At 50.4% G+C, this 26,700-nt stretch overlaps 1 protein-coding gene across 1 annotated transcript; it reads right to left on the bottom strand.

The window, feature by feature from the left end:
- Positions 1-4,612: 4,612 nt before the first annotated feature.
- GPA33 (glycoprotein A33) lies at positions 4,613-26,126 on the bottom strand. Its single transcript, XM_058536993.1, has 6 exons — positions 25,878-26,126; positions 21,135-21,351; positions 12,539-12,691; positions 6,963-7,076; positions 6,073-6,205; positions 4,613-5,615 (listed from the first exon to the last, which is right to left on the bottom strand). Exons 1-6 carry the CDS (start codon positions 26,124-26,126, stop codon positions 5,489-5,491), a joined length of 993 nt encoding a protein of 330 aa, XP_058392976.1. The 3' UTR covers positions 4,613-5,488.
- Between the last annotated feature and the right edge of the window lie 574 nt (positions 26,127-26,700).

Here is a 26,700-nt window from a genome sequence, read left to right as displayed (position 1 = left end):
TCTGATTTGCACCTGCCCCCTTCCCTGGCCTCCCTTCTCTTTCCTTTTCTTCCCCACTTTGTACTCCAGGAAGCTGATCCCCACAGAGGGCACAGCCCGGTCCCTTGCATTTGTCTTCGACTTGAGTTCTGCCAATGGGAGGGAGGCAGGATGGGAGAGCAGGAGGAGAAAGTGGCCATGGTGTCTCCCCACTGCCCACCCCCTACGTGGGCGCTGCTGTGCTGGCAGTGGCATCTCCCCACAACTCCCTCTCCTGTTGGAAACCCCTCCTGCATGCCTGTGGCTCTCCTGGCTTCCTCAGGGGTTCACCCCCTTCTCTCCCCTTGTCCTCTCTGGCCTTGGGGAGGGGATGGTTTTCCCAGCAATGAGCAACAAGCTTTCCCACAATGAAAGACAAAACCTAAGCCATGTATGATGGCTGCAATAAAAAAGCTAAGTATACTGCTCAAGCGCCTTCCTTTCATGCAAGACATGGCTTCAAGATAAGTGATTTCAGGAGTCGATTCACTGTCCCTTATGTTAAGCTGTATGGGGACGGTGTGAGTGCAGAGGAAGAGACTGAGGTGTAGGAGACAGTGTGCTTGTTCAGTGTAGTCCCTGCCTCTCCCTGCGGAGGAGGATGAGCCCCTGCCCTGGTGACGTGTGACTTGCTCTAGGCAATAAAATAGGAGCAGAAGGGATGGGAGCCCCTGCTAGGCAGGCTTTATGAGTCATGTCATGAGTCCTCATTTTTCTCTTCCCCCTGCCTTGAGACCAGCACTGTCCCAAGACCTGGGTTGATCTTCAGCCTAGGAAGATGTGGAGCAGGGCTGAGCCAACCTGATGGCGTGTTATGTGAGCAAGAGATAACCTCTGGTTGTAAGCCGCTGAGATCTTATGTTGTTAGCACGGCATAACTTGGCTTAGGCTGATTGATACGAAAGACACTTCCCTTGTGTTATTAAAAAAAAAAAAAAGATTGTTTTTTAAAAAGATGAGCTAATGGTACACCCCACCCTGCCATATATCCTGGCCCTTTCCCACAACTGGCAAAGGCAGGATATATCCACATACAGCAAGAAAACTCAAGTGCAAAGATAAGCACATGGGTAAAAATCAACACACATGATAAAAGCCAAATTTTTAAAAGGGAGACCCTCCACTCTACAGCCGATGAACTGCTGGACCATTTGTTACTTTTGGTAAGTGGGCCCCTGTAGAAGGAACTCCCCCAGGGCTTCAGGGTTTAAGGCTGATGGCTGTGATACTTGGTGCTGACAGCTGAGATTTAACCTCACTGCATTTTCACTAGGATTGTTCTTGTTTCACAAGTGATCCAGTTACAAAGGTCCATTGGTTTTCCGTGGTCGGTGTCTAATCCTAATTTTCTCCTAAGTTCCATTATTTTTAGGGTGTGATTTTGCAGAATACAAGGTTTTTCAGAAATGCACATAATGTTATAACTGAAATACCTGTATTGTAATAGGTAACAATTCCCATATACAAATTTAAAATAAACAAAACCCCTAACTTTGTCTCCACTCCCCCCCTTTCCCCATTCAGTCACCTTGCACATACACATGGGGTCAAGAAGAAGTGCAGTCAAGTGGAAAGAGCGTGGTCTCCAGACTCAGACAGAACTGCATCTGATCCTTATTCTGACAGCTACTAGCTACGTTCACTCGGATGACGTTATCTCCTCAAGCCTCCGTTTCCTCGTCTGTAAAATGGAGAGAGGGTAGAGGAGAGGAACTCTCTGTGAACAAACTCAATGGCCAGTGGCTGAGTGTCCCAGAGGGGGCACTGCCCACAGGACAGCACTTTCCAGTAGGGATGAGGCATCCCCTCTGTGGGTGCCCAGGGCCCTGGACCAGAGCTTCCAGGGCTGGGGCCAAGGCCTGAGGATCTCTCAGATCCCCCCAGATGACATGATGCCTGGCTGTGCACACTGCTGTAGAGGGTGAAAGCTCCTTGAGGACAGCTAACTTCCCTCGTCCTGATGCCACACACCATAAGAACTGAAGGCGTGGTACCCATTGGGTGAGAACGCCTGGGTCAGGGGGACAGAAAGTCTGGTCTACTTGATAGCGGCAAATAGGAAAAATGCTATGTTTATTCAAATTGCTAAAACTCACTGTACCTCAGTTTCCTCATCTGTAAAATGGGAATAGTAATAGCACCTATCTCATAGCACAGAGTTGCTGTGAGGATTATGAGATGGTGTATGCAAAGTGCTTAGAACAGTGGCTGGCCCAGAGCAAGTGCTAAGTGTTTGCTGTTAGTATTGTACATCAGGCTCTTGTGAGGTTGGTTAATGTGATTCTGCCTTTGAAAGCCAATGCCCTGTCAGTGTGCGTAAAAGCAACTTAAGAACAAGACCCCAAAGAGTGGCTAATTTACTAAGGTACATATTACCTCATAGGGACCTTTCTGGGCAGCCAGGGTCCTTCCTTAGGTGATAATATGCATGCTTCACCTTGCCATGTGACTTAATATTTGAAACTGCAGGTAAGGATTATATGAAAAACTGTTTCAAATGCATAACAAGTGTCTAATATACAATCTTCCTTCAATCAGTGGTAGCCTTTGTCTTTCTTCTCAAGCACCATAAGTCTTTGAACTGTCAGACGGAAACCGCAAATTGGGAAGGGAGTGCCTGACAGCCTAAAGAGACTGTGTTGCTGGGCAAATTTTGACTGTAAAAGAACCTACAAAATCTAATTCCCCCACTGAGTTTCTGGGTTGAAATAAACTCAGCAGGAGACTGTAGTCTTACCCATTGATAATGTGACTGAGACCCAGGTGACAGAGCCTGTGCCAGGGATGGAAGCGTCAGCACTGCCTCTTCTTCTACTTGTAAAACTACTCCTTGTCCTCCCAGGTGCAGTGCTAATGTCACCTCCTCTTTGAAGCTCTCCAGAACCCCCTCAGGCCAAGTTCCTCAGGCCCCTGCTCGTTCCCATGTCATCGTCTCCATCTCAGTAAGCATGTTCCTGTCTGTCACCTCCATGAGACTTCAGCTCCTCCTGAGCCATAGTGTCACCGTGTCATAGTGACCTGTATCTACGCTCAGCCAGCACAGTGCTTGGCACACAGTAGGTGCTCACAAGATACTTGTTGCTACATTAGCACAGTAGGTCCTGATTTAACGTCATTGAATTAATGCAGTAGGTCCTGATTTCCCTCATGTTCTCCCCCAAGCCTGGAGCTAAGGCAGGTGAACCTTCAGAGCCCTTCCAGAGGCAGAGAGACGAGCGAGGCCAAGCCTGGGGGAAGGTGGCTGCCCTCCCTTCCACAGCTGCCTCAAGAACGTGCTTGTGGAGCTTTGCACCACGAGGCTGGAAGGCACCTCGAAGTATCTAGAGGAATTGGAAATGGCCTTGGGCAAGATATGGTGACACCAAACATTATCCATTCAACAAACACTTATCAAGTGTCAACATGTGCCTGGCCATGAATAAGATTCAGTTTCTATCCTCACGCATCTTACAGGCGGAAATACACCATGGTAACGACGGTACCGTGTGACAGGTGCTGGGACAGGAGGGAGCACAGGGCACCACGGGAAGGACCAGGGAGGAGAGGACCTTGAACATGTGGCAGGAGAGACAATGTCCGGGCTGAGAGCCAACTGTGGAGCGTGCTGCTCTGGGGAGGAAGCATCTCCTGTTCCCACAGCTGGAGCATGAGGGCTGCTTCCTTCCCGCTCAGGAGGGGCACCATTGGGGGTAACTGGCAGGAGCATGTCTACCATCTTCCTGGGAGGTTGTGGCCTGACTCCTGGGCCCGCCATGGTCTTCCTGACAACTGCAGGCACCCGGAATATACCTGCACTACCAGGTAGGGGCTGTCCTGTCCCCAGCAACCATGAGAGACATTGCCTGGCCTTACCATGGCCACAAGCAATGGACCCACAGGATCTGACCCTCTCCTCCCCTCGGTTGGCCCTGTCACCCGCCTCGCCTCTTCTAGGAAGCAGAAGAGGCATACAGCAAGTAGACAGAAACCCGGAGCGCAAGCTCTCCCTTGCTGTGAACAAAACCCACATTAAAAAAGAAATAAGAATTTCCACTGACAATTTTATTATTACAGCATTTTGAATGAAGCAAAGAATTTAACAAAATATATAAAATATATATATTTTTAAAATCACAGACAATAGATTTACAGAATTGCTTTTCTGATCATCCAGAAAAGACAAAAATGTTCATTTAATAAACTGCACTTGGGCGAGACCAGCCGGCGGGCGACAAGTGCCAAGCGGCCATGACACTGCCTGAGCAAGCTCTTAAGAATGGAAGAGACGAGGGAGCCACGGGGGAGAGGCATGCAGGGGCAGCTCGACCCACAGCAGAGCAGAGCCAGCAGCCCGGCCAGGACGGCTGGGCAGGGCAGGGGGTAGGGACCAGGAAGCAGGGGCATGTCAGCTACTCTGGCCGCCAGAGGAATCGCCATGGCGGGAGAATCCTGAACGGGCCTCCAGCAAGCTCCTGCGAGTGTGCACACACGTGTGTGTGTTCACTTAAATCAACTCATCCTTAACTCACTACACTAGCAGATGGGTTTGGGAGGGAGTCATCTTTGTGTCTACAATCATATCAGGGAGACCCGGGGGGGGGGGTTGGCTAACCTATCCAAGCAGTTTCCCAAATTAAGCAGGGTTCAGCCCCGGCGAGGAGGGGAGGAGGGGGGGAGGGCTGCGGCCAGGAGCGCGGGAAGGCAGGGGAGGAGGCGCAGGCCCCACCCCAAGGAGCTCAGACTCGAACACGGGGGAAGACGTGTGCTCGACGGCCGCGCCACGCGGCTCACCACCGGCGCGGCCACAGTGACGGAGATGTTCCTGAGTGTGCGAGATCAGGGTCGGGTTACAGGAATCCCCGGGATTCGAGAGGGGCCGGAAGGGCCAGGTAGGATGTTGACGGCAGAGACGGGAGCCGCCTGGGCGTTCCCAGCTGCACAGAGGAAGCGAAGGCCCCACGAGGGACCGTGCGGCGCAGCCAGAGGCAGCCCTCGCCCGAGCTTCTGGAACCTACAGGGAAGCTGTGGGAGATGAAGCTGGAAAGGGATCTGGAGGCCAGGCCACGTGGGTCCCGAAGCAAGGAGTTCACACTTAAGTTGGATAAGTAATAGGGAGTCCTCCACGAGCTCGTTGATTCTCTCACTCACTCAACAAAAACGGATTGCGTGCAGACCCTCTGCCCGGGCTCCCCGGTGCGGGCGCGCAGGTGAGCAGGGCGCCCTCCCCAGGCTGCACTGCCTCCGGGGCGTCCGCGGCAAGAGTGCGCCGGGCTCAGCGCGGCCAGCCCCGCGGGAGGGCGCGCCCCGAGCGAGGCACGGCGGTGGGCGGGGGTCACTCCGCGGGCGAGGGCCGCCGGCGGGGTCAGTCACCGCGAGATCCCCGTAGCCAGGCCCCGCCACGTCCTCCGGCAGCCGGCACCGGGGACGGAGGATCCCTTCAGCGACTGGGACGGAGGGCCAGAAACGGGCTCGGAGAGGACGGGGAGGCCCGTCACGGGTCAGCGCGCTCGGGGGACTGGCGCCCGTCGCTCCTCTGGTCTTCGTAGTCGTCCTCCGCGTCCTGCCCCCTGGAGAGCTCGGCCATCTGCTCTGACGGCTCCCGGTAGGCCTCGCGATTCCTGCGGGCGGGGGGCACAGAGCGGAAGGTTTGCCCCCCTTCAGCCTCAGGGAGCTGGGCCCAGCTTCTCAGGGGAAGAGCAGCCATCGGCCCCGCCACCCCCACCGGGAAAGCTGCAGAGGGACGCCAGGCTGAAGGGGGCGCTCAGAGAGGACAGCCGGCTGGCGCAGGCCAGTTCCCCTCCGGAGCTGAGGGCCCTGGGGACAGGCTGGCCCGAGGCTCTCCCCGCACTCAGCGCCGGCACCCCCCGGCGGCCCCCTGAGAGCAGAGACGGAGACCCACGGCCCGGAGTCCGTCCCGGGCCTGCAGTGCGGCTGTACCAGCCGAGCGGACCCCTGCTCTGTCCTCAGCTCTGACGCGGGGCCGTCCCCCGCGGGCGCCCTGAGCGGAGGAGGCCGTGCGGAGCTGGGGCGCGTCTCCCCGTCTGCTCAGACCCGCCGGCACGTCCCCATACTCACGGCCTGTTGTCCTCGGCGTCCTGGGCCTTGCCCTTGGCCCGGCAGCAGCAGCAGTAGGCGAGGATGCCGATGAGGATGAGGGCCGCCGCCACGCCCCCCGCGATGCCCCCGTACAGGGCCACGTTCATGGAGGCTGCAAGGGACACAGCAGCTGCACCTCCCGAGCCCCAGCCGCAGCCCCTGACACGAGCCCAGGCTCCGGGGTGAGCGTGGCTGGGGAGGAGGAAGCAGCAGCCAGGATGGTGCGGTGGTGGTGGGGGCCCTCCCAGCCTCCGGGCTGCCGCAGGCCTTCTCCCGGCCCAGGTGGCAGCTTCTGGTAGCATTCCATGAAAGGCAGGGCCTTGTAGGGATGTGACCAGATAGGTCTGGGGATACTCTTCAGGATGGAGGCATAGATGAGGAAAGGCGGGCCAATGGCTTTGCATCCCAACACTCCATGAGCTACCCAGGCTCCGAAAAAGTCCTCAGCTGTCAGCCACGCCAGCTCCTACTCTAGCTTATCCCTGAGCTGGTCGGAGTGTCCACCTCAAAAGGATAGGATCCAGACTCCGTGGCAGCTGGCTCTGAGCACTTCCCTCAAGCCCACTGAGTGGTCCCAGGGGCAGGCCGGCCTGAGGCAGTCTGCAGAAGCCGGTCCTAGGCGCTACTTCCAAAGAACCAGGGGAGTTGGACTGGCCTCCAGGCAAGGGGAGCCTGGGACAGGTGGTCTGGCTGAGGTCACCCCAGTCACCCTGTCAGTGGGGGACCCTAAAGAGGCTGCTCAATTCACCACCAAGGTGGTCTCTCTCAACTGACCCCAGCCAGTCATCTTCTGGCCTTTGTCCTTTCCTCCCTCCCCCTCTCCCCGCTCTCTCCCTCCCTCCCTCCCTCCACCTCCAAGCTGCTCTTACGAGGTCTGACTGCCAGGGTGATGTTGCAGGACTGCGATCCCATCTCATTGCTGGAGGTACAGATGTAGTAACCCGACATGTCTGTGGAGATGTTCTTCAGAGACAAGGTCTGTCCTGTGATTGGGAAGGAAAACAGTCAGATGAGGAGATGGGGCACGTCTCAACGGTAGAGTGAAAACTGCTAGGGATTCGGAGGCCTGAATTCCTGGGTAGGCGCCAGCATGGCCCCTGGACTTCTCCCAGCCCCATCTGTAATATGGACAAAGTATCCAACCCCAGGCTGTAGGAAGATTAAACCGGGCAGGATGCACAATTCTGAAGTGCTTAGAATTCAGTTAGCCTCCCTGAATTTGAAGCCTGGTTCTGCCACTTATTAATTTTGTGACTTTGGGCAAGTAACTTAGCTTCATTGAGCCTCAGTTTCTTTATTTATAAATGGAAATAATAATGGTGCCTGCCTCACAGGATAGTTGTGAGCATAAAATGAGGTGCTAATCAGTATAAGCCCACAACAGAGTTCCTCATATGTAGTATGCGCTCAGGCAACGTGATATATATTATGTATTACATGACAATGCTTTCTAACTAGGACATAGCATTATAACCGCTTTTATGATCTTCAGAAACTGAAGCCCTTAGCTGGGACTCATGAGGAAGACAGCTTAAGAAATCAAGAACTCTGATGTCTGGATTTTTGTGCCATGAGTCGTGCCTATGTGACTGTGTATGTGTGTGTGGGTGTGTGCGTGGTGGGTGGGGTGGGGAGGAGGCAGGCTGTCAGTCTAGACTTCTCCTCTTCCATCTTCCACCACTGAAGTTGTTACCTTCTTTGAGCCATAGCTCCCTCATCTGGAAAAGGAGTGAAGATGCCTGATCCTGAATTCAGGGATGGTCCGAATGTCCTCATGAGAAGCCTTCCTGCTAAATCTATGATCCTGTGAATTTTTGCACCTTGAAAAGTGGAGCTTTATGCTTTGACATATTTATATGTCCTGTCCTCACAGATGCTTTGTCATAACTGCTATTTTGAGAGAAGAGTTAGAGACCTTTGTCCTCTAATGTGCTGCAGAGCCAGCCTCATATGGTCCCTGCTGCCACCAGGTGGTTACACTCCATCAGAGGAGGCCTTCTAAATGGTTACTAGGATCCAGTCACTGCCCTGTGTGGACATTTCAGAAATGGCCCATAATCTTCAACAACAAGACCAGGCTTCTTACCATGGCCCCAGGGTTACAGATGTGGCCTGGCAGTCACTCCAGCTTCCTCTGGTGCTGGTTCCTCTGTGTCCAGCCCTCCTGCCCCCACCTCCACTCTCTTGCAAGACTGTGTCTCAGTGTGGATTCTCCTCGTCTGGACGTGCTACTCAGTACACTTCCTCAAACATGATGTCCTCTGATTCTTCCAACAGTCTTGTATGGTAGTTGGGACAAATATTTCAATCTCCAACGTCAGAGAGGTAACTGGAGGCTTAGAGAAGTCAAGTGACTTGCCCAAGGTCACAAAATTAAGACATGACAAAGCATAACAAAAATCCTCTTTTAGGTCCAAAACTCCCTGGAGTGGTTGGCAACTTTCTTTTTTAAAAAATTGTATAATAAAAGCAATGTATACTCATTATAAAGATTTATACATGACATAAAACTATTATTTCAATCAAATCCAATCCAGACAATCTTTATATGTTGATCACATTGGCTCTAACCAGGATGAAGAGGGTCCCTGCCCTCTCGGCGTCCCCAGCTACCAGGGAAGACAGAAGCAGTGGCCGTTACAAGGGTGACTCGAGTTCACAGTGGAAGTGCCCTGTGAGTGTAGAGCAAGGGCATTCAGTCTCACCCGAAGGGTCAGGGAAGGCCTCTATAAAGAACAGAGAATAAAATAGAAATCACCCATAATCTCACCAGCTAGAAATAACAGCTGGTGATTTGGGGTTATTTTCTTCCAATCTGTTCACACGTGCTTTCCTCAGGTTCTTCCCCTGAAACCAGGGCACTGGGCTCGGGGTGCTCATCCTCTATGAAATGCTGCCCCTTCTAGCCTAGAATTCCATACCGCAGTGTCTTTTCTGGAATACTGCTTACATGTGGTATTAATATATGGTACTGAGAAAGGGGTCCATGAACAGAACAAGGTTAGAAATCACTGAGTTAGGGTTAAATAAGCTTTTTAAGGATAGAACTCCGAGAGCTTCTAATATGCTAATGAGCACGGGGCGTCTCTAACAGTGGTTATGGCATTAATGGTCTCATTTTCCAAACTAATTGGATTTTTTTATTTTTAAGAGGCATCTTGAAGGAACACACTTTGGGAAATGCTCTGTGACCCTGGACATACTCAGGGGTGTGTGGCCCTTATCAGATTACCCCACTGTAGAGTGTGCAACTCAGTGTGTGCCCGGTGTACAGCGCACCCTGCAGGCAGATCAAGGGCTGCCTCCTCCAGGACCTTCTCCGTGATGGGAGCCCAGCTGTGGGCGCCGGGCCTTGCTTACGGCAGAGGAACATGGGGCTTCCTAGTCCAGAATTAGCACTATCCTCCCCCAGTTCCTCGAAGCAAACAGAGGACATCAGAAGCTGCTCTGAGATTAACCAGTGCCTATCCAGCGCCACAAGACCTGCTTTGATTCTGAGTTGGGACTCCAAGCCACTTTTCTTGGAAAGGACCTTATAGTTCCTGAAATCCACCTAGAACTAATGTTTCTGCTGCAGTGGCAACACCTTGTGGTCAAGAAGGGAAATGCACAGGACAGTTGGCTCCCATTCTCCCTCTGCTCCTGCAGGGAGATCTCCCTCCCGAGAAGCTCTGGTCCCCTAGAGGCACTGAGTCAAGCTGACAAGTTTTAACTTGCCTGCTGCCACTCCCTTCCCCAACAATAAGCTCGAGCTGCTACCTCTGGCCTTTGAGATCCTTCCTGGCTGCTGGGAGCAGGGCCCATGCCCACCAGTCAGAAGCTCCTCCCCTAAAGTGTTCCAGGCCCTCCCTCCTTCCTTGATACCCAAGTTCCTACTCCCTCAGTGCACGAAGCTCTGCTGACTGGGACAAGGCTTAAAAGGATGTTCAGAGCTGTCACAGGTGGGATCTCCTCTTATCCTCCTCACAGACCTCGGGGAAGGTGGTATAATGATCATCCCAGTTTTTCAGATGAAGATACTAAGAGTCAGAGAGGCTGTGAGTGACTTACAGCTGCTAAGTGGAGAAGTGAGGACTCAGCCCTGGTGTGCTGACTCCAGATTCCCTGTTCTTTTCACTGATGGCTTGCTTCCACCGATTGCTAAGTCAAAGGAAGCAATCTCTAATGTGGGAAATTCTGTCTTCAGATGTAAGAGGGCAGAGGAATCCCGCTCTCCAAATTGTCCACTGTGGACTGAAATGTTTTAAAGGTGAGAAATGGATTTGGACTGACCCCCAGGGGAAGAAGATGTGATAGACTCTCCAGGGCGCCATGAGGCAGGATGGGGACCAAAGGCTTTGAGAACCACTCACCCTACCACGCCGTCCGGTGCAAGCTTGTGTGGTTATCACACTAACCACACTCCCTCCTGTCACTCCCAGATCCCGAGTCAGACTTGGAGCAAATGTGAGGTTACGGGTAAAGCTTTTCCAGCGCAAGTGAGCGAATCTCCTTTAACTTCCTTTCACGTCCTCAGGTTTCTCCTCACTGGAAAACTAAGTTTGGGCCTCCGACAACCCGAGGAGTCTTGCCTGGCGGAGGCGGGCGGGCTGTAAGTGGGCGCCCATTCGCAGTGCTCCTCTGAAGGCCCGTGGCCCACAGGGCAAAGGCCAGCCTCCCACCCGAGGCACAGGCTCTTCACGGTCTCAGCACCGCTGTTCTTCCAGCCGCATCGCCCGTCCTTCTGCGCAGGGGCTCCCCAGCTACTCACCATTCCTGCATTCTCCAGCCCCCCCCCGCTTATCCTTAAGGATCCAGTTCACGTAACAACCAATAATAGCCAATGCTAACTGAGTGCTCACTGTCTACCAGGCACGGGTCTCAGTCCTTGACATGTACTTTTAGTTGATCTTCACAACAATCCTATGAAGTAAATACTAGTTTTATGCCCATTGTACAGAGAGGCACAGAGAGGCTAAGTAACTTGCCGAGGTCACAGCTAACAACTGGCAGAGCCAGGATTCAAGCCCATGCTGTGCTCTTAGGCAGCATACTGTACTGCCAGCTCACATGCCCCCTGCTTTGACCCCCTTATGCATCCTCTGGTTACAAGACCACTGGGTATAAACTACTGTAGCGTTCACCACCTTGTAACCTTCAGCTTTGGGCCCCCTGCACACACTTTACAGGAAGGAAGGTCAGACCAGTGTCCATGGCAGACCTTGGTGACCATTGCTGGAGTCATCGGGTTCTTCACAGGCCAGAGGGGGGAGGCCCCAGAGCCAGAGGAGGGCTGCCAGATGGTTTGCACAGAAATTCCAGATATGCTCAATAAAATTTGCCAGCCAGAAATATGTCAACAAAACTGGAAGCTTGTTGAATTCAACATGACATCTGTTTTACATTAGATCAAGTGGGTTCTATTAATCCCCCCCTTTTTTTTTTTACTTTTAAGAAGTTCTTGTTTTACCATCAAATGAGTGAAGGGCAGAGTGACAGAGTTCACCCTGGTTTGAGCGAAACCCCGATCTGTGCATCCATCGGGCTGGGCTCCCCAAGACCTGGCTGCTTTTCCCTTGCCCTCCTGTCCAGTCTTCTCAGAATGGCGGTCTGCACCGCCCACTCCACTCTTCACCTCCCGCGTCCTCCTCACCCACACTGACTGAAAGAGCTCCCACGAGTTAAACCAACAGTCACCTTCAGGCCTTGTCTTTCTTGAGCTCCAGGAGCACTGGGCGCAGCTGGCTGAGCAGCTGGTGGGCACTGGGGCCCAGGAATTCCACCAGGGTGTTCGCACTCCAGTTGGCTCCAAGGCAATGACAGCAGCATGTTTATATAGCCTTTTTTTTCAGTTTGTTTCCTGACCAAAAGGTCAAATACCAAGTTGCCCAGGACAAAACTGGTCTCCTGGCCACCATAGCTGAAAGTGCCATCCTCTTCCCTGAGAATGTGGGACCCTTCCTGCAAACCTGGTCCATGGAGTTAGTGTGGCCGTAAAGGGGGGCGTGTTTGCGGAGGTGGGGTTCAGTGGAGTCTGAGATGGACCCACCTGGATAGGGAACAGGAACAGGAAATTCCCACTCTTGGGCGGAGCCATAGCCTTCGACTTGGGGCCTCAAATGTGCACTCCAGGACATACTCATAATCAAAATTAAAATCCCCCCAGTGCTTTGCACAGAGTGGTTATCCACACACACTCGTTCAAGAGAACTGAGTCATGGGGAGTAAAGAAAACAAGTTTTCCACTGCGGGCTTCCACTAAGTGTTTTAATGAATAACGTCTACTTCCCGCAACCACCTATGAGGTGGGTATTATTATGAGACAGTGGTGCTTAGAGAGATGATCCAAGATATCCCAGTGCCACTGCAGGGTGGGGGATGGGGAGCCTTCAGGGGACCTGATGATCAGCCCAAGGTCTCCCTTGGCTGCCCTTGATATGGGGCCCACCTTCCCGCTGACCCTTACCTGCTAGGGCTGGCTGCTCCTGGTTCAGGACGCTGTAGCTCTTCCAGCTGTACTGAGGGGCCGGAGAGCCCTCCTTTGATTGGCAGGTCAGCTGGATGTCGTTCCCAATCACGGTCTCTCCCTCAATGCCGCAGTCTGGTATGGAGGGGGGCACTGTGTAGGGGAGGGACCAAAGAGAAGGCATGAATCAGGTGGGGCTTGGGGACAGCCACTTCCCACAAAACACACACACATACGGCCTTGTTTGTTCACAGGCAGAGAAATCCATAGCCTAGTGGTGAGAAGTAATGTTATAAGATCAATATATCCTCAACGGCCTGTCACCATCACAGAGAGGCAGCATTTAGAGTTATCACCACCATAAAGATGGAGATCCTGAGGCCCAGAGAGGGGACTTGATAGGGGGCCCGGCTGAGCTGAGAGCAGAACCCAGGTCTTCTGACTCCAGATCCAGTGCTCGCTCCACCAGCCCATGGAGTTCCCTCTGACACTGACTCGTCTGTGCCATTTTAGGTAAATCCTTCAGCCCCTTAGTGTTCCCACATATAAAATGAGAGGACAACAAACTTTTTCTGCAAAGGGCCACGTGGTAATATTTTAGCCTTTGCAGGCCATGTTATGGTCTCTTGTCACTGCTGCTTCTTTTTAATAACCTTTAGAAACGTAAAAGCCATTCCTAGCCCGCAGGCCATACAAAGACAGGCTACCGGCTGGTCTGGTCATAGTTCGCCTACCCCTGCGTTAAAGCCCTTCAACTCTAACGTCTCTGGAATGTTACCCTTGGGTTACGCATTACCCTCTTCCCGAGCTGTGCTGATAAAATGCAACTGCCCGGGTGCCTGAGTGAGAGGAGAGACCCCAGGCTGCAGCAGAGTTGCATGCTGGGTGGAGAATGAGGAGCGAAGGGGTGGGAGGGGACAGAGGGGCAGAGATAAGGAAAGGGAAGCCCACAGAAAGGAGTTACCAACAGGTCCCCTCAGCTCACAGTCCTAACCTGATCTCCCAGAATTCCTGAAGACCGTAAGCCGATGCCTGTCACTCAGCCCTGTTAACACACCACTGTGTGGAGTGGTCCATTCTACACACTTTATTGGGTGCCTGCTGTATGCCTGACACTGCTGGGCACTGGGATGACATGGTAAGTGAGTCCCTGTGTTCAAGGAGTCCAGTGGGGGCAAAAGACAAGTAATTGGACTATGACCAGGCAGAAGGCGAGGCTGCTGGGACAGAGAAGGCATGACAAGGGACACCGACCCAATCACAGCATGGGCTGTGACCTGAAGGAAGAGCGAGAGTAAACAAAGCCAATAGTGGAGGTGGCGGTGGTGGTCAGAGAAAGAGAGGTGAGGGCACTCTAGGCAGAGGGAAGAGCGTGTGCAAAGGCTCTGAGGCAAGGAACATAAAGTATGCCTCAGACTTCAGGCAGTGTCCTCGGGGGTGGGAAGGGGAGGACACACAGTGCAGAGGGCTATTACTGGAATCCCTCAGTGGCAGGCCTGTCCCCTCTGCTTCTTTCTTGACCTGCCCCTTGGGTGGTTTGCTTGCCCCAATAAGTAGTGCTGCCCACTTTACAGCCCAGATCACACAGGTGAGTGGTCACTGAGCATGGACAGTATATTCCAGTCTCTGCTTGGCACCACCCAGAGCTGCTGGGGGAGTGGGGGAGCTACCCAGGCACACCTCTCCCCTCTAGCCGGCAGCCTGCAGTATTTCTGCTCCCCAACAGGCAGGCTGTTGGTGCGTGTGCCCCACATCCCCTCCTGTTTTAGTGGGAGCAGCCAGGTGTGGGGTGAGCAAGGGGCAAATTAGAGGCCTTCTCCCAACTGCCACCCCCAGTTGGACAGTCCCTAGACCTAAGAGGCTCAAGGTTCAAGGACAGGCCTCAGGTGTCCTGGCTGAGGCTCTGCGACTGAAGCAGCCTGGGGAGGGAGAGGGGACCTGGGGGACAAGCGCGGGCGAACTCTGCCTCTGCTTCCGACCAGAACGGCTCCAGGTCGGGGTTGCTGAGCCGAGCTTTGTCCCCTGAGCTCTCCAGGGACACAGGAACATCCCTCTCCCCCCACAAAACCGGTGACCCTGTTCCCGGTGCGCCCTCACCAGGACGCTCAGCATTTATTCCACAATGGGAGCGCTGGCCTACAATACAAACCCACCCGAGAGGTCTCGCGTCAACGCCCAGTCACCCTAAGCGTGTAGGACGGGTAGTGGAGCCCCTCCGTGACCAGGCTTCTTGGGACACAAGCCAAAAAGAGGAGGGTCGGGACTGAGGCAAATGAGCACCTGGAGAAGCATAAAAAGGAGGCTGACCATATCCGAAGACTAGCTGTGCTTAGCCATTTGCTGAAGGAAAATGATTAAAAGCAAATCCTCAATTCAGTCCGGAGGCGGCAGTGGAGATCACGGCAAACAAGGGACCAGCCACCCCTAGCAGACCAGCCTTGCGGAGGAATGTGTCAGGTTCCTCACCTCGCTCGTCCAGACGCTCCCTGAGGCTCCCCCTCAACCCCACCACCCAAACCGGCGAGGACCTTGACAGACAGCTCGAGTCCAAATGGCCCTCCACCCATCACGGGGGTTGCCGACCTGCGGGACAGGGGCAGATCTCGGGTTCTTGGTTGGCTGGCCCAACTTCCCAGACAGAAAGCAGATGCTACGTGAATATTTATTGGGGGCGGTCTGATGGGGAGGGAGCAGGGGACTAAGGGCTCCAAAGCCCGCGACTCCCGCCGCAGACGTCAGGGGGCGCCAGAGGCCGGGAGACGGCCGATCCCGCCTGCAGCGCTGGTCCGGGGTCCCAGGGCCAGGCGCTTCCTCGGGGTGACCAAGAGGGCGCATGCTCCGCCTCTGTCCGCGAGCTCCCTGCTCGCCTCAGTTTGCTGTGAGGTCGCCCAGCCCGAGTGGGCGGCCCTGTGTAATTAAAGCCCTCTGCCTAAAGATAGCCTAGCACCAAAGCCGCTTGGAAAGAAAACTTTTTTTTTAAGATTTTTACTGGAAATGTTAACATATAGTACAAAATGATCTCTCTCTCTCCCCTTCCCTTCCTCTCTCTAAGCAAAAAATTGGTTCCATAATCTCAGATTAAATGTGCATCCTTTGCCCTTGGAGTTAACTAGTTCCTCTCTTAAAATGCAGCTGGCCCTGAGAAGGGAGGAGGGAATCCGACATTCACATTCACATTCACAGCGGAATCCGCTGCCTTCCCCCCAACCAGCTTGTTGCCAGAAGAAAATGGGAGCTACTTCAGGGAAGCCAGAAGGAGATAGAATTAGCCAGAGAAGGACCAGTGGGGAGAAGAGAGGGACTTGGCGGGCGGTGGGGGGATGGCGGGGTGGGGGGGGGGTGGAGGCAACCAGGGCAATGGTAGGGAGAAGAAGAGCAGCAGAGAAACGAGATAAAAATGCTCATTCTCTTGGCTTGGTAATATCTCTCCAAGGACCTAATGGGAATAAAAATTAAGTGCTACGCACACAAAACAATTTGTTGCAACCTCATTTATAATAGCTTTAATTGGAAACAGCCTGAGAGTCCAGTCCGGGGCCAAGGGACTCTGCCTCCACTGGTTGGAGTGGCATGGAGCGTAAAGAGCAGTAAGTGCTAAGGCAGCAGGAAGTGTTGTGTGATGTGGAATGAAAAGAGAAAAGTGCCAACTTGCTGGATGGCAAACTCAGTCATGTACATAAATACCTGATGTAGATGGGCGCCGGAAGAAAGGTGGAGAAATAGAAAACCTGGTGATATGGGTGAATGTTTTTGTTTTTTAGTTTCTTGTTTTTTTCTTTAATTAGTACTTTTAAAGAGGCAAGTTGTCACCAAACACAGCATTTGTTTATTTGTGTTTGGACTAAGATTACTGTGGCGGGAACGGAGAGCAGAGCAGAAATAGGCTCATTCTACCATCCTTCCGGGCATTAGAGGTCTTGACTAAGGAGCCCTCGGCAGGCAGGCAGGCCCCCTGACTCAATGGAGCCGGGGAGAACACCACAGCACGGCACTCCACCTAGAGGCTGGGGCAACTAAAACACAGCTGTAACAGTGCTAGAAGAGGATCAAGTGCGACGGTGACGGCCTTGTGCATGAGATGACAGGGGTGGAAATGTTCTGTAGCACTAAGACCATCAGAGTTCCCCGTGAAAACCTGGCAACAACCGTCCAAGCTCTCATAGGCCAGCGTGGCTGCAGTCTCCCAGACCCTAAGCAAAGGCCTCAGTATGGAAGAACGGTTATAGAATCTCAGTTATTCAGTGAGTGAGGTGCCCAAGATGTGGGGGTTCTGGGGACAAAGGAGGGCAAATGGGCACATCCAGGGCTGGCACGGCTCTGCCCCTTCAACCTTCTTTCATTGGCATGGGGGCAGGGAAGGCAAAACACGTGTTAACACCATGGTGAGATAAAGCATACCTGGCAAGCTCATGTCTGCTCTAGAGTGAAAGAGAGGGGACATGAAAAGTTTAAGTCAACCCAGAGAGTTTGGGGACCATCCGAACCGGACTGCTTGTTGGCTGGGAATGGCACGCTCACATGTGGAGCAGTGGAGCGGTAAAGGGCTTTGGATCCGGGCGGCCCTGTTTCCATCGACGCTTGAAGGCTTTCTAGTGGTCATTTAACCTCTCAGTGTTCCCTTCTATTAAACATGAGTGTTAACACCCACTTTCACAGATGGATTGCAAAGACTGAATGAGATTGTATCTGTAAAGCACTTAATGAGATGTCTGGCACATAGTAGGTCCTCAATAAATGGGAGCTTTTATGATTAAGAATTTGGTGTTATCTGTAATAACTCTCACACAGGCAAAGGTTATGCAAGTGGATGGTAGTTTTCTCTCTATTTAAGACAGATCTCCTCGGTTTGCAGAGCAGGAGACTGCAGAGAGCGCGAATATTTGGCTACCTGGGATGGGTGCAGCATTGTGAAGGGGATTCCCTGTCTCCTTCTACACGACCAAATAGACACCAACGCTCCTCATGTGTCCACAGGAGGCCTGGAAGTCTATCATTAAAGATTCCTTGTTATTGAAGGTTCTAAAATCTGATATATCATCTTCTTAGATGAGAGGACTTAATATTTTTTAAATGTCATTCCTTTGCAAATTAATATGCAAATCGAATATAATTGCAGTCAGCTTTTTTTTTTAACTAAGCAAAGTGATTTAAAAATCAACATGGAAGAATAAATGTGTAAAAATTGACAAGATTTTTTGGAAGAGTTTAGTAAGAGAAGATATTACACGGTGCCGGATATTAAAAGCCAACTGATAACACACTGATAACTCTAACTAAAAAAAGATATCAACACTGACTATAAACATACTGTTATCCAAACCATATGATATCAGCTTAGGAATAATCCAAAGGAAAATGAACAAAATAAGGAGTAAAAAACCAGCCATGTGTAGGTAAGAACTTAATATGTGACAAGGTTGGCATTCCAGTGGGAAAATAATTGTTTCTTTGGTACAATAAATGATGCTGCTGTAACTGGCTATCCATTTGGAAGAAAACAAAGTTAGACTCCTAGCATCCTACGTACAAAAATAAACTCCAGATGAAATAAAGGTCTAAGAGTAAAAAATAAGACTTACAGATATAAGAACATTAAGTTCATTTTTTATAACCCCCAAGGTGGTGGTGAGAGACAAGAGACCCCAAATTCATGACAGAAAACATCAACAGGATACAGAATGGGGCTTTTCCCGTGTCTCAGAATTTCCACTAAAAACTCTAGGTTGAGGACCCAGGATGGTAAGTGTCTTCGACACTAAGGAGAGGCACGAGAAACATCCCAGCAGCCGTCCCAAGAGCAAATCCTCTGGTTATCAGTTACCCTCTGCCAGCCCAGAGAAGAGAAGGCTAGTGAATCAGTAGCGAAGAGATTTCTTTGAAGAGAACTCTCAGGAATAGGGATCCATTTCCCCTCCTTCTCTTGGGGGAAGGGGGGGAGGTATCTGCCCCCATCTCGGGCCAAGCCAAGGAGGCACCGAAAGAGTCCCTCATGGAGATTGGTGCTGTCTCCCATTGGGAGCTGGCGTCTCTCTCTCCCTGAGGCCTGCTGGGTAATGGGAACCTGTAAGTTCTCACAGTGCCGTTCCTGGAGTGTGATGATGGAAGGGCTTTACAGGTGTCCCTGGGTATCTGGGGACCCACCCGAGGGCAGACTCTGGCTGCTGCCCCTTGCCCATTGAAGCTGGCTGGAGCAGGCTGCAATGGCAGGGTGAGGAGAGAGTGCAGCAGCGAGAGGGGTCTGCCCTCCCCTGCTCAGGGTTTAGCAGGGGTAAGGATCAGGGCTGATTCATGTCACACTGAGGGACTCTGTCCCAGGGAGCTATTTGATGGGCCAAGGGGAGCCCAGGTGGACGTTGGAGAGAAGGTGCGAGTGGCCATAAGAAGAGGTGGGGTGGAAAAGGCTGGAGGATGTGAGAGTCCAGCCAGCAGGTGCACATGCTACTTGTGTCAGGTGGGAGTCCCTGGGGGTCTGAAGAACCTCCTAATGCCCCCACAGAAGAAGCAGTCGTGGCATGTCTGCTGTGGGGAGGATGAGTTGACAGCCAGGAGGGGGCTGCACAAGGCCTGGCGGGGGAGCAGCCCTTGCCTTTCCCCTTTAACTCGGCCACCACGTCGGAGGAGCCAGAAACCCATGTAGGAGGAGGCAGGCTAAGGAGAGTGTGGAAACAGACCCAAGCCCTCATTCCCTGCCACTGGGCCCCAAGCTTTAGGGGGTCAGCCCAAGCTGGGGAAGGGGGTGAAGCCTATTGGATATTCGATTAAAATTTTTTTAGACTGCATTGAATTTTTTTCACCTGGCAAATTAACAAACCTTACAGAGGTTAAAAAGATTGATAACATTCTGTACTAGTGAGGATGTGGGAAAACAGGCATGGTCATGTAATGCTCATGGCAGTATAAGTTGCATTTGGGAAAGTAATTTGCCAGTATGGATTAACATTTGATGAAGGCATAGTCTTTGACCTAGAAATCCTACTTTTAAGAATCTATCCAATAGAAAACAAAAACAACACAGTGAAAGAATGTGTGTGTGTGTTTATATATATAGTAGTATTGTTCATACAAAAATATGGAAACAGCCTGAATGTCCATCAATATGGAACACTTGAGTAAATCATAGTACATCGCGTGATGGAATGTATGGTGTTAATAGGTAGATCTGTATGTATTGATCTGGAGAAATGTGCTTAAAACATTGTTAAGAAAAAGGAAGTTCCAGAGTGATCTTTATAATATGATCTCTTTTCTTTTTCTTTTTTTTTGTGTGTGTGTGTGTGAGGAAGATCAGCCCTGAGCTAACATCCATGCTAATCCTCCTCTTTTTTTTGCTGAGGAAGATCGGCTCTGAGCTAACATCTATTGCCAGCATGGCCAGAGAAGCGGTGCATCGGTGCACGCCCAGGATCCGAACCCGGGCCACCAGTAGCAGAGCACGCGCACTTAACCGCTAAGCCACTGGCGGGCCAAAATTAACAGAGAATTCTTTTTTTTAAAATTTTTTTAAATTTTTGATCTCTTTTCTTTAAAGAAAAGGAAAGAAAGAAAAAGAAAATGTGCGTGCACATGTGCATGTGTGCGTGCGCGCGTGTGTAAGGACATGGAGAGAGGTGTGCAGGAATGTACACTGTGCTCCCATTGAGTGCCTTGTCAGCAGTGGAGTGGAAGGAGGAGACAGTCAGTCATTCCTTATTCAGGGCCGTCTTGTTTGACTCCGTAGGATGCTTCAAAAAGCCAGGCAGCCACCTTATGCAATTAAAAATAAAATCCCACGAAGTAATGTAAAGGGAAAAAAAATAAAGGAAAAACGATCCATCAATTTTCTTTAAAGTGCTGCTCCCTCCCAGGGTGGCCATTTCCTGTACTGGACATAAAGTAGGTGCTCACTAAAGTGCTTCCAGGAACCGTCTGAGTTAGGCGCCTACTTGCTCTGGGCCTCATCTATAAAGTGAGGATACTAAAGCAGATGATTGTCTAGATCCTTCCAAAACTATAAACTCCAATCAGAAGTTATTGGTATGAAAAGAATGTCATCTTGGGACATATTTGAAAGGCAGTAGACCCTCATCAATGGTGTGTCGTTGGGGCCCAGGGGTGGGAGACGGTGACGTGAAGGGCTTCTACTGATTCACTGAATTGATGACAGGGAACGATGCACTACCTGTCAGAGAGTCATGATGTGGCCCTCAGCATCAAAGTGAGGCACTGTGACAGTCTTTACAATAGGCCCAGGATGTCCCTTTTGCTTCCCTTTAATAAGTTTGACGTGAAAAAGAGAAGAGTTGGTGTGGGGGAAAGAACACTAGATAGAGTATGGACAGAATCCCCAAGGCTCACCCCCAGGGACTATCCCAAATTGGCCTTCTCCTCTGCCTTGGGGAACTGTCTGCCCTTCTTGGAGAACTCAGCACAGTCTTCAGCTCCAGAGGGAGGAGCAGCACCCGCTGCCTGAGACAGACTGGGTGAGGCGAGGAGTCTTAGCCCCTTGGCAGGCATTGCTGCCTCAGCTTTATCATGCCACCAGGGCACTTCTCCTCCTTGCACCCCCTCCCTGCCCACCCCCTTCCTACCACCCCAGGAAGGAGATGGAGACACTCACCGAGGACCAAGAGGCGGACACGGGACTTGGAAGTGCCAGCCAGGTCTGACAGCAGAGAGACTGAGCACTCGTACGTGCCATTGTCGTCCATGGTCAGCTGATTAATGGTGATGGAGGCGTCTGACCGCTCAGCGTTGCCCGATACATTGACACGGTTCTCATAAAGCTCGCCATAGATGTAGGTTTTGGTCAAAAACTTCCAAATGAGCACCCTTTCCTGGAATGAAGAAGAAATACCACTTGGTCTTCATCTTAAGGCCCTGACACGGTGCTTCCAGCCTGTCCTGACTACCGTCATCCACCATTCGCAGGCCCAGATGTACTGATACACCAGCCCCTCAGAACAAACAGCTCTAATATGTGGTGCCCATTTATGGACTCCTTTTATCACGTATATATATATATTTTTTTTTCTCTTTTTTTTCATTTGTGAGGAGATCAGCCCTGTGCTAACAGCTGCCAATCCTCCTCTTTTTTCGCTGAGGGACACTGGCCCTGGGCTAACATCCGTGCCCATCGTCCTCCACTTTATATGGGACGCCGCCACAGCATGGCTTGCCAAGCAGTGCGTTGGTGCACGCCCGGGATCTGAACCAGCGAACCCCGGGCCGCCGCAGCAGAGCGCACACAGTTAACCACTTGTGCCACCGGGCCGGCCCCTATCATGTATATATTTTTTTAATGAAAACATTGAAAGACTGGGGCAGGTAGGCAGTTCCTGCACAGGAGCACATGTGGATAAATCGGCATTCTCAGATCCCAACACTCACCTTTGTAGCCTCTGGCACCTCTCTTACCCATTCCATTTCAGTCCATCGTCTATTCTCTCTCAGTCAGTCAACAAATATTTATTGAGAACCTACTGTGTGCCAGGTATTGTGCTAGGCAGCCACCCTTGGTTTCCAAGCCCACTCTATTTTCTTCACTCTTGCCTTTGGAATTTATTCATTCATTGATATACTCATCATTTATCAAACAGAACATGGTACTGGCTAACATCACTACTTTCAAGCCAGCCTCAATTAAAATCCCAATTCTGCCACTTACTAGTTGTATGACCTTGAGCAAAATGCTTGACCTCTCTGTGACTTTGTATCCTCTTCTACAAGATAGATAAAATAGTAATAATGCCTATCTCACAGGATTTTGTGAGGATTAAAGTCGATAATATATGCAAAGCAGTTACAGCCTTGCCCAACATGGTAAGTTTTCTATGAATGCTAGCCATTATTATTACTGAGCATCCACAAGGTTCTGACATTCAAGGATGAATTACTCACGATTTCTCCCTCAAAGAGTAATGAGGGTGACAAGCAACCCAACATGACAGCATCTTATGATTAGCTATGAGACCCCAGAAGAGAAGTGTTACTTCTACACTAGGAAGTCATGGAGGCTTCCTAGAAGAGTTCCCAGAAGCCAGTGCCTTGAATTCTGAGGGACAAATAAGAATCAGCCAGGCAAAGGGCTGGGGGGATAGTGGTGGTGAGTGTTGGAGTAGGATAAATGTGTTTGGCATTTCAAGCAAAGGGAGAACAACGGGGAAAGAGCCAGAATTGGGAAGCAACATGTCAACCCCAAGTGGTTCAGCATGAATGGAGGTGAGTGTGTGAGTGAGGGATGTGAAAGGTGAGCTTGGGCGGGTAGCAATAAAGATCACAGCTGCTATTTCCCGAGTATGTGCTATGTGCCAGGCACTATTCTAAGCACTTTGTTTGTATTATCTCGCTTAATCCTCACAACATCGCCATGGTGTAGTTATTATGAAAACACCATTTGACACATGAAGAACCAAGGCACCAGGAGGTTAAGTACCTTGCTCAAGTTCAGAAGTTAACTAGATGGCAGGGCTGGGATTCCAACTGGGCATCTCGCTTCAGAGCCCGAGCTCTGGAGAGTCTATATTGCCAGATCGCAGACACTGTGTGTATGGGACTAAATAGTTTGCATTTTATCCTGAAAGCACTAGAGAGCCATATATTTTAGGAAGTTATCTCTCAACACAGGGCGAGAAATGAATTAGAAAGAGGAGAACTAGTTAAGAAATCAGTTTGGCAATTCAGGTGAAAAATGATGGGTCTTCGGCTAAGACTGTGGCAATGCAGATAGAAAGAATGGAGTGAATTTGAGGAGTATGAAGGAGTTAGAAGCAGTGGGACTTGGAGATGAATTCAACGTACAGAGGTCAGGAGGGGCAGACCTCAAGGGTGAGAGAGTGTTGGCCTGGGTATTTGGGTTAATGGTGATGTCATTTCCAAGAGAGGAATCACCTAGAAAGAATGTTTTACGTGTGGTAAGCCTGAAGTGTCAATGGGACACCCAGGTGGAGGGGTTCAGTAGGAGCTGGACAGCTAAGTGCAACCGAGGATGAAGGTTTGGGAGTCAATGACATGCAGATGTTAACTAAGCCATGAGCTAGATGAAGCCACTCCAGGTAAATGAGGAGAGAAATGGCAGGTCCTCAAGTTACTTCATTCGGGAAGGTCAAGGAGTGGTTAGAGAGCTAGGAGGAAAAGCCAAGACGAGACTGCCAGAAAGCCAAGGGAGGAAGAGTCCAAGATGGGAAAGTGGTTGATAGTGGGAAATGCTATTGACAGAAGACATAAGATGAGGACTGAGTGAGCACAATGAATTTAGCAAAAGAGAAGTTGCTGGTGATCTCAGTGGAGTGTGAGGGGCGGAAGGCAGACCGTGCTGGGTAGAGAAGAGAGTGTGAGACGTAGTGCCAGGTCTGATGTCTGCATGTGCCCTTTGTGCAAATTAGAAAAAGGGGCTGTAGTTTTTGGACAGACACAGCCTGTGCCAGGGCACATGAGTTGGCTAGCGGAGTGCAGGCCCCCTGGGCACCCTTGTGCAGAGCATAATCTGCCCAATCACATGCGACAGCCCTGGGAGGGGCCGATAACTCTCAGGGAGCTTTGCTGAGAAGGGGAGGAGCCACCAGCTGGGAGGTGAGGAGGTGTCTTGGCCTGTGGACCAGTCCAAGGATGCTGGTCTTTCTCAGCTCAGCTCTTTTCTGACCCGCTGGCTCTGCCTGGGACTCCTCTTGCTCCAACCCTCCTCCCAACCCCAGCTATCCTCCCTATTCCATCCTGAATCTCCTCCGGGCCACTCCCCTCGCTAGGACCTGTCACAATAATCTCTGTGAGGGCACAGATCTAACCCCTTTCTCTGTACCCTTGCTTGCTCCCAAGGGGATTGCCTCAAATCCTTTTGAAAGTGAGGGGTCCATCAGTCAACAGAAGAACTTCCATAGTGACCTCAGCACTTAGAAAAGGGCCTGGCAGTGACCTGACATCTGGTTTGCTGCAAACATGTGAGAGTGAAAGATGTCCTTCAGTTTCTGCAAGCTAAAGGCAGCAGTTTCCCTCTCTGGGTTTTACCCTGGGATTCTGGGAATGGACAGGATGTGGGCCCGTGGCCCAGCAGGGTCTCTTGGGCAACAAACAACTGGGTGCGTCAGGCCGCAAGTTACTCTCCTTCCCCATCGGTCCTGCTGTGCTAGGACTTGGCTGTCCTGGGCCACCCCATCTTTTCTGTCCAGGAAAAACTAAATGATTTCACTCTGTCCAGGGAGCTAACACTCACCTCTGCCTGGCACGCTTGCATTTGACAAGTAGACCTTACTTTTAAACTTATGCACAGATGCTCCACTTCTTATAATTAAAGAAATGTGAATTTGATCAATCATGAAATTCTTTTTTCACTTTTCAAATTGGCAAGTATCAAACAGTTTGAGAATACTCTGTGTTGGAGACATAGGTACCCTCACTGTGGTTGGTGAAAGTGAAGACTGGCGTGACATCTAATGAGAGCAATTTGACATTATTTATAAAAATTTTAAATTCACATATCCTTTGACCCAGAAGTTCCATTTTTAATAATTTATCATCTATATATACTTTATATATAAATATATACATACACATATACCCGGAGACATGCATATAAAGATATTTATTGCAGCATTATTTGTAGCAGCCAGATATAGGAAACAAACCAAATGTCCCTCATTGGTACATATGGTACATTCATAAAATGGAATACTTGGTGCAAATGTTCAAAAGAGAATGAGATAGATGTAAAGGTACTGACATATGGAAAGAGCTCCATGACATGTATTGTTAAGAGAAAAAAAACCAAGTGTAGAACAGTGTGTATGCAGTATATGTAAACATACATACTCATAATATGTACTGTATACTAAAATGTATTGTATTAAGTATTTATGGAGCACTTAAATATGGTAAGGAATTTTAAGAATAAGATTACATCAAGGTAAATAAATGGAGGGTATTCCCAGGGCAGTTTATCTTATATAAGTTTATCAGAAAAAGGTGAGAAAAAGAGTTTGGCCACACCAGTATCTCTCACCACATATACTCTTCTTAAATGTATTAAAATAAATTATAATAAAATACACTATAAAATAAAATTTGGCCAGAAGGAGAGCTCTATGCTAATCAAAAGGAATGACTGACTCAAACAATACAATTTAGGTCATTTGAGATTGGTCAACAGAAAGACATTTTAGGGAAGGTGACTTTTTCAAAATAAATGTGACATAATATGGCCCTGCCTGGGTCCAGCATTCACTACTCCCTGCTCACCCAGCCCAGCCTGGGAACTCATGTTTATCCTATCTGCCATTTACTGAAAGATTTTGTAGTGCTTGTCTTCCAAGAGGTCATGGTCACGTCATACTCATTCCCATGATGCCCCCAACTTTTTAAGGATCCTTACCGTATGAGTCCTTAGAAGCTTGTCCCATTGGATAAACCCATCTCGGTCAGTGGCAGAAGTGAGGTAGGTGCACGGAAGGGTAACACTCTTTCCCCGGGCAGCCCGAAGAACACCCGTTGGGGTTTCCACAGAGATGGCATTGACAGTTACCCAGACTAGAAAGAAAGTGGGAAGTAGGAAGGAGAAGTAAATGACATGGGCATACCCACTCATTGCCCACAGGACCTCTGAGGGACCACCCAGCGACATGCTTCCTCCCCCAACCACAGCTAGTCACACTACAACAGCAGTCTCGGCCCTGGCACACCAGCTGTTCTCCCCCAAGGCTGGGGTGAAGACAAACACGTGTACCCTGGTCCACCCTATCCCCATACCGCAGCATCACAGAGAAGTTAAGTGCATTGTGTGGTAGCTAAAAGCCTGGCTTGAAGCCACAGCTCCAGCTCTTACCAGCTGGGTAACTTTTCTCAGCCTCAGTTTTCTCTAGGAGCACTAACACTTCTCAAAGTTGGTGGGAGAATTAAATGAGATAATATGTATAAATACCTTGCTTAGTGCCTGGCACATAGAAAGCTCTCGATAAATATTCCCTGCCATCTTTTTTGTTGTGATGATGATTTATTCATCTATTTAACAAATATTTATGGAGCACTTAAATATGGTAAGGATTTTTAACAATAAGATTAAATCAAAGTAAAGAAATGGAGGGTACTCCCAGGATATACGTTTATTAGAAAAAGGTAAGAAAAAGAGTGTGGCCACACCAGTATCTTTCACCACATATACTCTTCTTACCATGTGTTGTTGACTCTCTCCTCCATCA

The sequence above is a fragment of the Diceros bicornis genome, chromosome 4, assembly GCF_020826845.1.
Source record: "Diceros bicornis minor isolate mBicDic1 chromosome 4, mDicBic1.mat.cur, whole genome shotgun sequence".
NCBI classification, from domain to species: domain Eukaryota; kingdom Metazoa; phylum Chordata; class Mammalia; order Perissodactyla; family Rhinocerotidae; genus Diceros; species Diceros bicornis.
The sequence above is the reverse complement of the archived record's forward strand: the minus strand, read 5'-3'. Positions and strand labels throughout refer to the sequence as shown.

Excerpts from the sequence above, each read along its gene's own strand:
- GPA33 (XM_058536993.1), bottom strand. The coding sequence starts at position 26,126 with ATGTCGCTGGGTGGTCCCTCAGAGGTCCTGTGGGCAATGAGTGGGTAT. Across the intron at positions 21,352-25,877 it reads AGCTTCTAAGGACTCATACG|GAAAGGGTGCTCATTTGGAA; the intron begins GTAAGGATCCTT and ends TCTTCATTCCAG. Across the intron at positions 5,616-6,072 it reads GACGCCGAGGACAACAGGCC|GAATCGCGAGGCCTACCGGG; the intron begins GTGAGTATGGGG and ends CCCCGCCCGCAG.